Source organism: Typha angustifolia, chromosome 15, assembly GCF_048772165.1.
Source record: "Typha angustifolia cultivar Huaian chromosome 15, ASM4877216v1, whole genome shotgun sequence".
Lineage (NCBI taxonomy): Eukaryota > Viridiplantae > Streptophyta > Magnoliopsida > Poales > Typhaceae > Typha > Typha angustifolia.
The window spans coordinates 10,278,825-10,295,608 of record NC_133253.1 but is presented as its reverse complement, the minus strand read 5'-3'; the positions used below and the strand labels follow the sequence as shown (position 1 = coordinate 10,295,608).

General features: G+C 40.9%; 1 protein-coding gene across 1 annotated transcript; it reads left to right on the top strand.

The window, feature by feature from the left end:
- The first annotated feature begins 308 nt into the window (after positions 1-308).
- LOC140779038 (peroxidase 45-like) lies at positions 309-2,010 on the top strand. Its single transcript, XM_073123981.1, has 4 exons — positions 309-563; positions 738-935; positions 1,148-1,307; positions 1,477-2,010. Exons 1-4 carry the CDS (start codon positions 351-353, stop codon positions 1,881-1,883), a joined length of 978 nt encoding a protein of 325 aa, XP_072980082.1. The 5' UTR covers positions 309-350; the 3' UTR covers positions 1,884-2,010.
- The last annotated feature ends 14,774 nt before the right edge of the window (positions 2,011-16,784 follow it).

Here is a 16,784-nt window from a genome sequence, read left to right as displayed (position 1 = left end):
ACCCTATCAAATTGTTCATACCATGGAACTAATTCGTTGACAAAAGCCCAACCGACCACAAATTCCAATCGTGATGGATTAAGTTTTTAATTGGCGTTTCGATAGGGATCATATTCATGGCAACTAATCTGTCTCGTACTCTGACCAGCAATTCTCAACAAGTTTAAAAAATTAATATTGGCATTAATGGAACACACGCCGATGATTATCTCCATAAGTAAAAGCTCTTGACAGCTCTATATAAACACCGCTCAGTTTGGTACGTCGACCACAGCTAACTAAAGCAGTTAGAAGAGCAAAGCTAGGCATAGCATCAAGAAAAGCTAGCTAACTACCTATCTAGCTTATATATGGAGAACTTCCATGTCCTTCTGTCATTCTTTCTTCTTTCTTTCATTATCTCACCACCCACAGCTACTGCACAGCTGAGGCCGAACTACTACGCCAACATCTGTCCCAATGTGGAGTCCATTGTGCGTGGGGTCGTCATCCAGAAGATGCAGCAGACTCCGATAGCTGCACCGGCCGCCCTTAGACTCATATTCCATGATTGCTTGGTCAGGGTACGTGCGGTTAATTTCGCTTAAAATTATATATCCTTATTTTTTTTAAAACATTATTTGGCTTTTATTTAATTTTTCTATGCTAGATAGCTGATAATATATATATATATATATATATATATATATATACACACACACACACACACATATAACATGACAATTACGTACCTGCAGGGCTGCGACGCATCCGTGATGATTATCTCACCAAATGGCGATGACGAGTGGCGAAGCCCAGAAGATATGACATTGAAGCCAGATGGGTTTGACGTAATTTTGAAAGCTAAGGCAGCTTTGGACAGTAATCCCCGGTGCAGGAACAAGGTGTCTTGTGCCGACATAATTGTTATAGCAGCTAGAGATGCTGTTGTCCTGGTAATAATAATAATAATAATAATAATAATAATAATAATAATAATAATAATAATAATATATATATATATATATATATATATATATATATATATATATATATATATATAGACCCAAACAACAAATTAATAAATAGTACCTACTAGTTAAGATTATCTTTTTTATTTTTTCTTTGTCTCCTTCGATCGTTTACCAACGATCCTCACCTCATGCAGAGCGGAGGACCATCCTACCAGGTGGAGCTTGGAAGGTATGATGGCAGGATATCCAGGACATCCAGCGTCCACCTGCCACTTCCGACCGCAAACTTGGATCAGCTTAATGCCATGTTTGGTGCCGTAGGGCTATCCCAAATTGACATGATTGCTCTATCTGGTAAATTAATTAATTCATGATCATATGAATCAAGATAATTTAATTTTTCAATTATATTGTATTTTAGGAGAATTAAGATTCAAGTATACGTAGTTATAATGGAAATTTAATTAGATTTTACATTGATTAACAAGAACTCTAATATATTGATGCATGTATGTACCATCAGGGGCTCATACCATCGGTGCTGCTGGTTGTCCTAGTTTTATTAATCGGCTCTACAATTACGCACCTAACAGACCATCAGACCCATCCCTCAACCCAGGATTTCTCTTCCAGCTGCAACGAACATGCCCAAGATTTTTCAACCCTGCTGCATTCGCCTTTTTGGATCAAAGTACTCCGTCTAGGTTTGACAATGCTTACTTCCAGAATCTCCAGCGAGGTATGGGGTTGCTTGGCTCTGATCAAGTCTTGTATACTGATCCCCGATCTCGCAACACTGTCAACTTGTTCGCCGCAAACCAGCAAGCGTTCTTCAACGCATTTGTGACCGCCATGACTAAGCTTGGGAGGATTGGGGTGAAGACTGCAGCTAACGGAGAGATCCGACGAGATTGCGGATTTCCAAACTAGATTAGAAAGGCAGATATAGAAGCAAATTAAATAATAAGCAAGTGTTTTCGGCTTGCACCTCATTGGTCATTTCTTAATTCATTTCTGTATTTGTTTTTTTTGAATAAGCAATTTGAACTTCTTTAGAGTTCCCGTTTTAGTTTGTTCATGCATGCATTAGCTTATTCAATCTTATTTTAATTACTTAACAGCCATTCGTGTGTGATCAAGCTCTTTTTCTTTCTATAGTTGATAATTCCACTTAGATCTCTTAACTATTGCATAATTTTACATCTATTCTTTAAACTTTTTTTAGTACATATAAATCCCTAAAGTACCAAAAATTTTCTATTGCTCCTATCTTCGTTAATATAAGATGTAAAAGAGGCAGAAGTGTCTTTCTACAATAAAATTTCTCTTTCCCTCCGGACATAGTTCTTTCATATTTAATATAAATACATTGAGTTAAAAGTGATTCAGCATGTTTCATCTAAAGCTGAAAAATAATCTCCAGTGGCCTTCAAAAGATGATCCGAAGATATGATGGATGATTTTCTTAGGATTAAATTATAATCTTTTTGTATGCCTGTTAGAGATAAGGTAGAATATTTCTTCAAAGATTCACCATGGATTCTCTTAGAGATAAGGTACCTCTTAAGATATGTTAAATAGATCTCCAAATAGATTGTACAAAATCATAGATTCTACGAAGATTAACAATCCCTTATAAATACACTTTGAATGTCCTGACTTAAATCTACAAAACTATCTCTATAACTTTGAACAACATCTAAGCTAAGTTCAAATGTCCTTTTATGTCTCTATAACCCACAAAAATATCATAGTTTTATTACATTCAAATCCTTCCAAACCTAGTTTGTAACATTATAAATTTGAATGATAGCTAGAGTGCGTTCGAACAACATAGTGAATAGTTGAATATAGAGTGATATTACCAACCAATATGGCATTAGTTGAGCACGTCAATTACAATTTTAAAATCGTTTGGAATACTTCGATTTCAAAATAAATCATTTGTTATAACTTGTGCATATACTCACATATAAAGTTTATACACATTACATAAATAAAAAATATGTTTTGAAACATAATTTTCCAATTACATAAGTATAACACCATACAAAATTCATGATTAATTCGGATGAGAAATGGAAGATGACATTCAAAAGAAGGGATGGCTTGTTTGAATGAATAGTGATGCCCTTTGGATTCTATAATGCTTCTATTACATTTAGGAGGCACATGAATTATGTTCTTAAACCTTTTGATATTTTGATTTGTTAGGTTTTTATTTGTTGGCAATTATGTACAAAATATTCTAAGTGTATTTTTTTATGTATATGAGCTTTACACAAGTCTAGAATATTTTTGGTTTGAAGAATTGCAAGTTTATTGGAGAAAAGCCGTTGAGTTCACACAGACCGAGAGCTGCGTTCACAAACGCATTCGAATACAATCTGAAGAATTCAAGCTGTTGCGTTCGAACGCACTTGGGCCTGTTTGAACGCACCTGAGATTAAGTCAGACCGTTCGAACGCACCCGGGCTGCATTCGAACGCACCCGGGCCGCGTTCGAACGCACCTATGAAGTTTACAATTTATTGGATTTTCGTGAGTACGGATAAGACTTGGATTTGGCTCTATCTTGGAGATTATATATAAGGATTGTGATGCCCTATCTCTAGGGCAGTTGAAGAAGTTTATTGAAGGAGACTTCTTGAGGCTACATCGGTTCTTCAACGAACAAGGTTCTACTCATCTACAAGAATTTAATCTTTAATCTTAAGGGCTATCTAGACGAAAGATCAATCTCGAGGGCTACTGAGATTGGACTTCAATCACAAGAAGCAGTGAATCGTGGGTTCTAGCGATCAAGACTGAAAGGAACAAAGTCGTTTGGATCGATGGGTTGTTTTGTGAATCAGTCTTGTAACTGCTACTATCATAGTGATTGGCTTTGATCCGAGTTTGGATTCGTGGTTTTTTTCTCGTTTTGGGTTTTTCCACGTTAAAATCTTGGCGTTCATCTCTGCTTTCGTTCTTAATATTTCTTCGGACTTTTACTTAAGCAAACGAGCGATATTATTGCCTAGTGTTTAGATACATACGTGTGTCTAAGGGTTTTTTCATGATTTATATCACTAACACTGAAAAACCTATGAAGCATCTATATGATTTTTTTTGGGGGAGAGGGGGGGGGGTGATTGGTTTATGGTTTATGTTGCATCAAGATGGACCCTACAAAGATTAAAAACTATCTCTACATGGCTAGTTCCTACTACAGCTTATTTTCATAGTCTTGCTTTCTTTCTACCAATATTTCATCAAGGGGTTTAGCACTATCGTTGCCCTTAAAAGAGTTTTGAACTTCTCAAGCAAACGATGATAGACTCTCCACTTCTTGTACCACTGAACTTCACAAAAATCTTTGAATTGGAGTGTGATGCATCAAATGTTGCCATAAAGATGTAGTTCTTAGCAGGAAGGTAAACATATTTTGTTTAGTGAAAAATTAATCATCTCCCGCAAGTACTACTTTACTTATTTTGTTTAGTGACAAAGAATTTTATGCTATTATATATTCGAGATTTGGAAGAAATTTGGAATATTGGTGTCATTACGTAGTATCTTGGGAGTTTATTCTCTTTCAAATTATGAAATATTAAAATATTTACATTACCAATACAATGTTGTGATCAGAGAGTCTAGTTGGTTAGGTTGAGTTGAGTCTAGTTATTTTATTTTGCTTATTACTTTTAATTTTGAGCTAAAGTAGATATAAAGCTAATATAGGGAATTAGATCCAACCCACTATGACCCTAGTCATATAAATAGTAGAGGTCATGAATGTTGTCACTTTCTGATATTTGTTAGCAACTTATTAATTATTCTCATTATGTTTAATGATGCAGGCATACTTGCTCATGCATCCTAACGATGTGTTTGGTTTGCTTGTCAGCCTCGACATTATTAGAATGAGAAGTGGGTAGAAGAGCCAAGTCTAACGGATCGATTGGATTTCACTCATAGTCTACTTGGAGTGGATATGCACCGGTTGTTTGGCTTGAAGATCAATTGTATGCAAACTTCACTTGAGGCAAAGAAAGATCTTCTTGGTGAATATTTTTACCTACTAAACTTCGTAAAAGATTTCCTAAACTATAATTGACAATTTCCATTTGCCCATGCATTTGCGGGTGATGTGAGGAACTAAACTGAGGTTGGGTACCAAGCTTTCTCCAAAGCATGTGCCAAAAAGGACCTCAATCTGAGATAATTGTCTTGGGAATGTCATCAAGTTTTGTAATTTCCCAGAAGTAAATATCTGCTACATGAGAACCATTTAAAGTTTTATGGCGTGGCACAAAATAAGCCACGGTAGCGTTTGACCACTACAATGATAATAGTGTGTTTTGTTGTGTCTAATGTAAGCCTAGAAAAATCTAGACTAACTGATACGATTCGAACTTTATCGAGGACGTTTATGGATACACTTTACGGGTATCTTTTATTCTTATTTTAGAATTTATCTTATAGAAAAATAAGTTTTCTGTATTTGCGTTCAAACGCGGATAGAGTGCGTTTGAACATGCTTGTGAACGTCTGTATCAGGTTCACAAAAATAGATAACATCAAATGTGCGTTCGAACGCAATCGGGCGCATTCGAACGCCGCATTCAAACGTGGATAGAGTGCGTTCGAACACGCTTGTGAACACCTGCATCAGGTTCGCAAATACAGAGAATACAAAATGTGCGTTCGAACCCGATCGGTGAAAATCTACTGTTTTAGGATTAATAATTGTCATTTTTGAATTGTTTGGTTGGCCTCTAAAGGTGTGGATGGTAACCATGGAGTCATTATTGAATGAATTGAATTCTACCTTGTCTCTTTCGTCTTCCTTTCTCTCGTTCTCTCGTTCCCCGACGTTGCCGCTTCTCTCGTTTCCCGGCGTACACACAACTTTCTAAATGAGAGGTTAGTGAGGAAATTGGATTTAGATGCTAAATCGATCATGGGGTTTGACGTGGCTATTGGAGATGGCACGAAGCTTAAGGCGAAGAGCTTGTGTTGCCGAGTCGGTATTCGGGTGCAAAGACACGACATCATTATAAACTTGTATCCATTGGCGTTGCGAGGTGCGGAAATTGTCCTTGGCACTCAGTGGTTACAAAGCTTGGACACATCACTTTTGATTTCCGAAGCACGTGGATGAAATTTAAGCAAGGAAACAAAGATGTACGGCATGATGGCGTTCGATCTTCGCCAATTCCTGTGATACAACCGATGATGAGGCTATCATGTATGAGTGATTTGACCTATCTTCTTCAATTAGGACCAGTAGAAGACGAGCCTCAAATGAGTCCAGATACTACCATTAAGTTGTCTAATTTATTAGACAAATTTATTAGACTATTTGAGAAACTAAAGGAATTGCCACCAAAGAGAACGGTAGACCATCTCATAGAGATTGTGCCCGGGGCTGTACTGGCGAATGTGAGGCCATATCGGTATCAACATGTGCAAAAAGAAGTTATCTCCAAGATGGTAGCCAAGATGTTGGAGCAAGGCCTCATTCAACCAAGTCGAAGCTCTTACTCGTCGCCCGTGCTATTGGTTTGAAAGAAGGACGGGACATGGCATTTTTGTGTCAACTATCGGGCACTAAACGCTATTACTGTCAAGGACCGATACCCCATTCCGATTATAGAGGAGCTGTTGGATGAGCTTGTAAGGGTGACTATATTCAGCAAGCTTGACTTGAGGGCCGGATATCATCAAATTAGAGTTCACCCGGTGGATGTGCACAAGACTGTATTTTGGACTCCGGACGGGCATTACGAGTTTCGGGTGATGCCTTTCAGTCTCACCAATGCTCCAGCTACTTTTTCAAGGCCTCATGAATGATATATTTCAGCCTCTATTGCGAAAGTACGTTTTGGTATTCTTTGACGACATTTTGGTGTATAGTAGGACTGAATTGGAGCATTGGCGGTATTTGAAGGATGTGCTGAATTTGTTAAAGCAAAACTAACTGAAGAATAAGAAGTCCAAGTGCCTGTGGGGAGTACAACAAGTGGAGTATTTAGGCCACATCATTTCAGCGAAATGTGTAGTAGCAGATCCTTAAAAGGTAGCACGCATGACAGCTTGGCCTATTCCTACTACCATCACAGGATTGCGAGGATTTTTGGGGCTGACCAGATATGGCAAGATCGCTGCTCCTTTTACTTCTTTGTTGAAGAAGGACTCTTCTAGATGAACGAATGAAGCCACTACAGCCTTTGAAAAACTAAAAACAGTAAAGATAATGATGCCTATTTTAGCGCTACTGAACTTTACCAAAAGAGTTCGTTGTGGAATGTGATGCTTTGGGAGTTGTCATAGGAGCTGTACTAATGCAAGGAGGATGACCCATTGCCTTTCTTAGCAAAACTTTATCATAAAAATATCAGCAATTATCGACATACAAGAGAGAGATGTTGGCAATTCTGCAAGCGGTGACAAAGTGGAGGCCTTATTTGATCGGTAGGCGATTCATTATCCGAACCGAACAAAGGAGCCTTCTATACTTTATGGGATAGCGTATACACACTCTGGCACAGCAGAGATGGGTCACAAAATTGCTGGGGTATGATTATGAAATTCAATATAAGAAATGAACGGAAAATAGAGCGGTGGATGCATTATCACGCCAACCCAATACCGTTGAGCTTGCAACCTATTCTTCTCCCGCTTTTCTTGTTCTTGATGAACTGAGGTATGCATATACATCTGACCCAAATGTTTTGAAATTGTAACAGAAGATGATGAATGATTTGGAGCATCATCCAGAGTTGGAGAATCGAGGAGGTTTGTTGCTGGACCGCGGATGTATTCGGGTGCCCACAAATGACGGGTTGTGACAGAAATTGTTGGAGCACTTCTACCAAACTCCAAAGGCTGGTCATGAGGGTGTCTTGAGGACTTATAAGAGGATATCACAGAGTTGCACGTGGCCAAGGTTGAGGCGGGATGTGAGGAGTTTTTTCTATGCTTGCGAAGTCTATCAAAGAGCTAAGGCAACCACATTGAAACCGACAAGATTACTTCAGCCTTTACTTATATCGAATCGTGTTTGGAAAGACATTTCTATGGATTTGATACACTTAGTTAGGATCTTTTCTTATTGCATTAGATGTTTATCTTCATTAAAATAAAATTCCTATAGGTCGCGTTCGAACGCTTGTGAACACTTGTAAACGCATTGTAAACACTTTGTGAACGCCCGCGTTTGTGAACACCTTGTGAACGCTCACATTCGAACGCCTTGTGAACGCTTATGTCACGTTCGCATATCTAGAGAAGAGGCTTTTTGAGTGTGTTCGAACGCGATCGGGTGCGATCGACGAGAATCCTTTAGAATTAGGATTTTATATTATTTTAGGACTTGTTGGCTAGCCTCTATAAATATGTGGATGGCAACCAACTTCATAATGCTATTGGATTCTTGATTTCTTGCCTTCTATCTTCTCTCTAGACTCCTCCCTCCTTCCACCTCTACTATTGGCAAGGTTTCTCCTCGCTTCTAATCTTCCTCATCTGTCGAGTCACCCCTCTTCTTTGGGATCTCAACCACTTCGTTCCCTTCGTCTACTTCTCTTAATCACTTCCACAATCCACCATCATCTCCATACCCATCCATAACCCTAACATCCACTCCACCCGTCACCACCACCATCACCCACGTTATTCCATATTTTTGTCCCTACTGCAGTTCAAATCTGCGAAGGGCGTAAATACAAAAATTATAGATTAGGAAGTTATGGATCCAACCCAATTAGTGTCATAATTTTCTGACTACCGGAGAATATCTAATGAATATGTTTTCAAGATTGCACGGACTGCTTCATGCAATAAATTTAGTTCTTAAGGAATTATTCCCTAGCTGATCTTTTGGTTCCAGATCATATCAAATTGGTATAAGAGCCTATCAATTTGGTATCAGAGCTTATCAGGTGGTATCAAAGCCTATCAATTGGTATTAGAGCCTATCAATTGGTATCAGAGCCTATCATTTGGTATCAGAGAAGGTGAACCTCAGACCTCCATTAATAATTGAAATAAAGAAGATGATATGAACAAGGAGACCTATGGAGAGCACACCGACAAGGGAGGACTCAATGCAAGAAGATCCTAACCGAGAGGCCGATTCCTTTGGAGCGACCACGGTAGGACCGAGTCAACCAACGTCCATGGGTTCGAATATGGATAAACTAAGGGACATGTTCCAAACATTATTGCATAGAGAGGGTGATTAACATGCACAAAGGTTTAGACCTGAAATAAGGATCTTTCGCGAACCTGACAACGCTATTCGGGGGAGAACCGCACGCTTGGACTTTCGAAAATTTTAAGGCGGTGATCCAACAGATTGGGTGTTTCAAGTTAAATAATATTTTGATTGTCAAGGTACAGCGGAAGATGCAAAAGTCCAGATGGCAAGCTTCCACCTCTAAGAAACGACATTGCATTAGTTAGATCGATAATTCGTGGTGGTAGATTTATCAGATGGGCTAATTTTTGTAGGAGGATTACATGTAGATTTGAGACAACGGTATATGAAGATTTTACTCCCACATTAAGCAAGATGGTTTAGAGGACTACCGTATTGGAATACCAAGCTAAGTTTGAAAGAGTTAGTAGTTGTTGTGAGCCACCGTGGCCCGAACGTACATTGATGAGTACATTTATTTCAGGTCTGCGAGATGAGATACAAGAGGATGTACGTGCTCTATATCCTACTACTCTTGAGGAAGCCTTTAAGAAAGCCGTGAGGATGGAAAAAAATTATAGGGCTCTAAAGATGGCAGCGAAAACCAATTGGGGCAACCGAGACGGGCAGTTTGCACCTAGAATGACGGCTGGAAATTCTGCGGTTTCAAAAACAACAGCGACTACTAGACCTCGACCACCTTTAAGACCTTCTTCAGATGTTAGAGGAGGCACTAGACCCCCCGTTCGAACTCTCACACCTGCCTAGGTGGAGAAGCAAAGGGTGAAGTGCCTTTGCTTTCGATGTAATAAGCGTTTCACCCTCAGTCATTAGTGTTCTAAACCGATCGGGAGTGTGATGCTTATTGATGGTCCTGAGGAGAATGATGAGGTTGTTGATGATGGAGAGTGTCCAGAGGAGACCCATGAGGAGGCCATTGAGGAGGGCATGGAGGAAGATATCCAAGATGAAATATCGATGCATGCATATTCTGGTACTTCCACGCTGAGGACATTACGAGTAGATGGCCTTGTTAGAAAGCATTGTATGCGCATCCTCATTGATTCGGGGAGTACACATAACTTTCTACAAGATGTGCGGCTTGATGGTGTTCGGACTTCGTCGATTCCTATGATGCAGCCTATGGTGGGGTTGCTTGGTGCGTCTGATTTGGCCTATCTTCTTCAGTTAGGAGCAGTAGTAGATGAGCCTCAAACGAGTTTAGGTACTACAATTAAATTGTCTAATTTATTAGATTACTTTTCTGGACTGCTTGAGGAGCCATAGGAGTTACCACCGAGGAGAGTGGCGGACCATCTTATAGAGATTGTACCCGGGGCTACATCGGCTAACGTGAGGCCATATCGGTATCCATATGTGCAAAAAAAAGTTATCTCGAAGATAGTAGCCAAGATGTTAGAGCAAGGCCTCATACAACCAAGTCATAGCTCATACTTATCCCCCGTGCTTTTGGTGCAAAAAAAGGACGGAACATAGCGTTTTTGTATCGACTATCAAACACTAAACGCTATTACCCTCAAGGATCGATATCCTATTCCAATTATCGAGGAATTGCTGAACGAGCTTGTAAGGGCGACTATATTTAGTAAGCTTGACCTGAGGGCCGGGTATCATCAAATTAGAGTTCACTCGGCGGATGTGCATAAAACTTCATTTCATACTCCAGATGGGCATTACAAATTCCAAGTGATGCCTTTTGGTCTCACCAATGCTCCTGCTACCTTTCAAGGCCTCATGAATGATATATTTCGGCCTCTCTTGCGAAGGTATGTCTTGATATTTTTTGACGATATTTTGGTGTATAGAAGGACTGAATTGGAGCATTGGCGGTATTTGGAGGACGTGCTGAATTTGTTAGAGCAAAACCAATTGAAGATCAAGAAGTCCAAGTACCTATGGGGAGTACCAAAGGTGGAGTATTTAGGCCACATCATTTCAGAGGATGGTGTAGCAGCAGTTCCTCAAAAAGTTGCATGTATGACTGCTTGGCCTATTCCTACTACTACCACAGGATTGAGAGGATTTTTGGGGCTGACCAGATATTATCGACGCTTCATCGCCGGATATGGCAAGATCGCTGCTCCTCTCACTTCTTTGTTGAAGAAGGATTTTTTTAGATGGACGGATGAAGGCACTTTAGCCTTTGAAAAATTGAAAACAGCAATGATAATGGCACCCGTTCTAGCGCTACCGGACCTCACCAAAGAATCATTGTTGAATGTGATACGTCGGGTATTGGCATAGGAGCTGTACTAATGCAAGAAGGACATCCCATTGCCTATCTTAGCAAGGCTTTATCACAAAAATCTCAGCAATTATCGACTTATGAGAGAGAGATGTTGGGACTTATGAGATGCGATGACAAAGTGAAGGCCTTATTTGATCGATAGATAATTCATTATCCAAACCGATCAAAGGAGCCTTCCATACTTTATGGGACAGCGCATACACACTCCGGCACAGCAGTAATGTGTCACAAAATTGTTGGGGTATGATTATGAAATCCAATACAAGAAGGGAATGGAAAATAGAGCTACGAATGCACTATCGCGCCAACCCGATACCGTCGTGCTTGTAGCCTATTCATCTCCTACCTTTCCCTTCCTTGATGAGCTGAGGTATGCATATATATCTAACCCAGATATTTTGACATTGTTGTAGGAGGTGATGGATGATCCGGAGCGCCATTCCGACTTGGAGAATCGAGGCGGTTTGCTGCTAGACCGTGGATGCATTCGAGTGCCCGCAAATGACGAATTGCGGCAGAAACTGTTGGAGCACTCTAACCAAACTCTAGAGGCTGGTTATGAGGGTGTCTTAAGGACTTATAGGAGGATATCTCAGAGTTGCATGTGGCCAGGATTGAGACGGGATGTGATGAGTTTTGTGCATGCTTACGAAGTCTGTCAAATGGCTAAAGTAATCACTTTGAAACCAACCGGATTACTACAGCCTTTACCTATACCGGACCGTGTTTGGGAGGACATTTCTATGGACTTCACAGAGGGTCTTCCGTTGGTACATGGTTATTCTGTTATCTTTATGGCAGTTGACAGATTGAGCAATTATGCGTACTTTTCGACATTGTCATATCCGTTTTCAGCTAAGACGATGGCTAAAATTTTTGTTAGAGATATTGCTCGATTATGAGCGACTTTCGGTAGGGTCTTCCGCTAGTACGTCATGTATTTATGAGCGACTTTTGGACTGAGTTTTTTAGATTGCAGGAGACTCGATTAAACTTCAGTTCCGCCTACCATGGGCAGAATGGTCTTATAACATCGCCTACCATAGCAGCATTGGCATGACTCCATTTAAGGTGGTGTATGGACGCATGACTTCGACGTTACGTGCTTATGATCCAGTGGCATTGGCAGATAGGACGGAGGACTTAGCATTAATGGATAGAGACGCCACATTGAGGAGGTTGCGTGCTCATCTTAAACTTGCTCAAAACTGCATGAAGTAAGTTTATGATCGTAGCCATAGGGAGTAGGAGTTCAACATCGGTAGTTGGGTATTTGTGAGGGTGCAACCGTATCAACAGGTGACCTTACGTCCGGTGCGAAACCAAAAGTTAGCACATCGCTACTTTGGTCCGTTTCGGGTGTTGGAGCGTATTGGTCCGGTTGCATATCGTTTGGAGCTGCCAGACGGGTCGAGAATGCACCCTGTCTTTCCTGTTTCATTGTTGAGAGAGCACATTGGAGATCATGAGATTGTTAGATCGGTTCTACCATAGCCATTGGAGGAAAAAGAGATCGTAGAGCCAGTTCGAGTACTTGCTAGACACCGACCTTTGGATGCCACGCATGATAGTCTCAGATCGTGATCGTGTATTTATGATCGACTTTTGGATGGAGTTTTTTAGATTGTAGGGGACTCGATTGAACTTTAGTTTGGCCTACCATCCATAGAAGGATGGCCAAACTGAGGTGGTCAATCGAGGCATTGAGTAGTACTTGAGATGCTTTGTTAGAGACATGCCGAGATGATGGTTAGAGTTCTTACCGTGGGGGGAGTGGTCTTACAACACTGCCTACCATAGCAGCATTGGCATGACTCCATTTGAGGTGGTGTATAGATGCACGGCTCCGGCATTACGAGCTTATAATCTAGTGGCATCTGCAGATTGGATGGAGGTGGACATAGCTTTGATGGATAGAAACGCCACATTGAGGAGGTTGCGTGCCCATCTTAAACTTGCTCAAAACCGCATGAAGCAAGTTTATGCTCACAGTCATAGGGAGCAGAAATTCGACACAGGCAATTGGGTGTTTGTGAGGGTGGAACTATATTAACAAGTGACCTTGCGGCCGATGCAAAACCAGAAGTTAGCACATTGCTACTTCGGTCCATTTCGGGTGTTAGAGCATATTGGTCCAATTGCATATCATTTGGAGCTGCCGGAGAGATTGTGAGGTCATTGGCTCAGCTCTACTGAAGCCATTGGAGGAGATAGAGACCGTAGAGCCAGTTCAAGTACTTGCTAGGCGCCGATGACGTCATGATACCAAATTAGAGATGGAGATTCTAGTTAAGTGGCTTGGCAAGCCATCCGATGAGGCTACATGGGAGTTGGAGACAAACATCTCAAAGCGTTTCCCTGACTTTACACCTTGAGGGCAAGGTGGAGGAAGCGTGATAGGCTAATACACCTTGTTAGAGTTTTTTCTTATTGCATTAGTTGTTTATTTTCATTAAAATAAAATTTATGTAGGTCGCGTTCGGAACGCCCTTGCGAATGCCTATATCATATCACAAAAACAAAGAATGTGAAATGCACATTCAAATGCGGTTGGGTGCGTTCGAATGCTGCGTTTGAACGCCTGCATCGCGTTTGTACATACAGAGAATGCCTTTTGTCTGTTCGAACGCTATCGGCGAGATTCTACTAGGATTAGGGTTAGTTATTGTTATTCGGGCTTGTTGGATAGCCTCTATAAAGGTGTGGATGGTAGCCAAATTCATTATGCTATTGGATTATTAAAATCTTGCCTCCTATCTTCTCTCTATTCTCTCTACCCTAATCTTCCCCCTCCCTCTTCACCAACCTACTACCTCTACCATTGGCAAGGTTTCTCTTAACTTCTAATCTCTCTCGTCTATCGAGTCCTCCCTCTTCTTTGGAATATCAACCACTTCTTCCCCTTCATCTTTATCCCTTAAATAACATCAACCATCTACCTTCATCTCCATTATCATCCATAACCCTAACATCCACTCCACCCGTCACCACCACCATTAACCGTAATATATCATGTTTTCGTCTTATGTTTAGTTTGAATCTGTGAACAGCATAAATACGACAAATGTAGATCAAGGAGTTGCGGATCGATTCCACTTTGTTTTGTAATTTTCTAACTACGGGAGAATATTTGGTGAATATTTTCCCTCAGTTGCACGAACTGCTTCCTCCAATAAATTCAGATCTTAAAGGAATCGTTCCGTAGCCCTATCATACTGGCCACATGCAACTCTATGCTAGCATCATATAAGTCCTCAAAACACCCTCATGACTAGCTTTCGGCGTTTGGTGAAAGTGCTCCAATAATTTCTGTCATAACCCATCATTCGCAAGCACCCGGATGCACCCGCGGTCTTGCAGCAGATCGCCTCGGTTCTCCAACTCTGGATGGTGCTCCAGATCATCCAACACCTCCTGTAACAACCCCTTAACATCTGGTTCAAATGTACATGCATACCTTAGCTCATCAAAAAAAGGAAAAGTGGGAGAAGAAAAGGCTACGAGCTCAGCGATATCAGGTTGGCGCGATAATGCATCCACCGCTCTATTTTTCGCCCCCTTCTTGTACTGAATTTCATAATCATACCCCAGCAATTTTATGACCCACTCCTGCTTTGCTAGAGTGTGAATACGCTGTCTTATAAAGTATGGAAGACTCCTTGGATTGGTTTGAATAATAAATTGCCTAATGATCAAATAAGGCCTCCACTTCATCACCACGTGGAGGATTGCCAATATCTCTCTCTCGTAAGTCAATAATTGCTGAAATTTCTATAATAAAGTCTTACTTAGAAAGGCTATGAGACATCCTCCTTGCATTAGTACAGCTCCTATGCCAACCCCCGACGCATCGCATTCCACAACGAACTCTTTAGTGAAGTCCGGTAGAGTTAGAATGGGCACAATTGTCATTATTGTTTTTAATTCTTCAAATGCTATAGTGGCTTCCTTTGTCCATTTAAAAGAGTCTTTTCTCAACAATGAAGTGAGAGGAGAAGCGATCTTGCTATAGTTGGCGATGAAGCGGCAATAATACCAAGTTAGCCCCAAGAAGCAATGCAGTCCTATGGTGGAAGTAGGGATCAGCCAAGCTATCATACACGCACCTTTTGAGGATCCGCTACCACTCCTTCCGCTGTTATGATATGGCCTAAATATTCCACTTGTGGCACTCCCCATAGGCACTTAGATTTCTTAACCTTCAGCTAGTTTTGCTTCAACAATTCCACCACATCCTCTAAATGCCACAAATGCTCCATTTCAGTCCTATTATACACCAAAATATCGTCAAAGAATACCAAGACATACCATTATAGTAGAGGCCGGTTTTAATGTGGTTGCCTTAGCCCTTTGAGAGACTTCGCAAGTACAGACAAAACTCCTCACATCTCGCCTCAATCCTAGCCACGTGCAACTCTGAGATATCCTCCTATAAATCCTCAAGACTCCCTCATGACCAGCCTCTAGAGTTTGGTAGAAGTGCTCCAACAATTTCTGCTGCAATCCATCATTTGCGAGCACCCGAATGCATCCACGGTCTAGTAGCAAATCGCCTCGATTCTCCAACTCTAGATGGCGCTCAAGATCATCCATCACCTCCTACAACAATCTTAAAATATCTGGGTCAGATGTATATGCATACCTTAGCTCGTCAAGAAAGGAAAGGTAGGAGAAGAAAAGGCTGCAAGCTCGACGGTATCGGGTTAGCGTGACAGTATATCCGCCGCTCTATTTTTCGTTCCCTTCTTATATTGGATTTCATAATTATACTCCCAATAATTTTATAACACATCTCTACTGTGCCGGAGTATGTATACACTGTCCCATAAAGTATGGAAGGCTCCTTTGATCGGTAGACAATTCATTATAGAACCTCTGAAAGAGTTTCGTATAATAAGACCTCCACTTTGTCACTACATGTGGAATTGCCAGCATCTCTCTCTCATAAGTCGAGAATTGCTGAGATTTTTGTGACCAAGTCTTACTAAGAAAGACTATGGGATGTCCTCTTTGCATATGTACAGCTCCTATGCCAACACCCGATGCGTCACATTCCACAATGAACTCTTTGGTGAAATCCAGTAGCGCTAAAACGGGTGCCGTCATCTTTGCTGTTTTCAGTTTTTCAAAGGCTATAGTGGCTTCATCCGTTCATCTAAAGGAGTCATTATTCAACAAAGAAGTGAGAGGAGCAGCGATCTTGCCATATCCGGCGATAAACAGTCAATAATATCCAGTCAGCCCCAAAAATCCTCTCAATCTAGTGGTAGTAGTAGGAATAGGCCAAGCGGTCATACATGCAACCTTTTGAGGATCCGCCGCTACCCTATCCGCTGAAATGATGTGGCCTAAATACTCCACTTGTGGTACTCCCTAT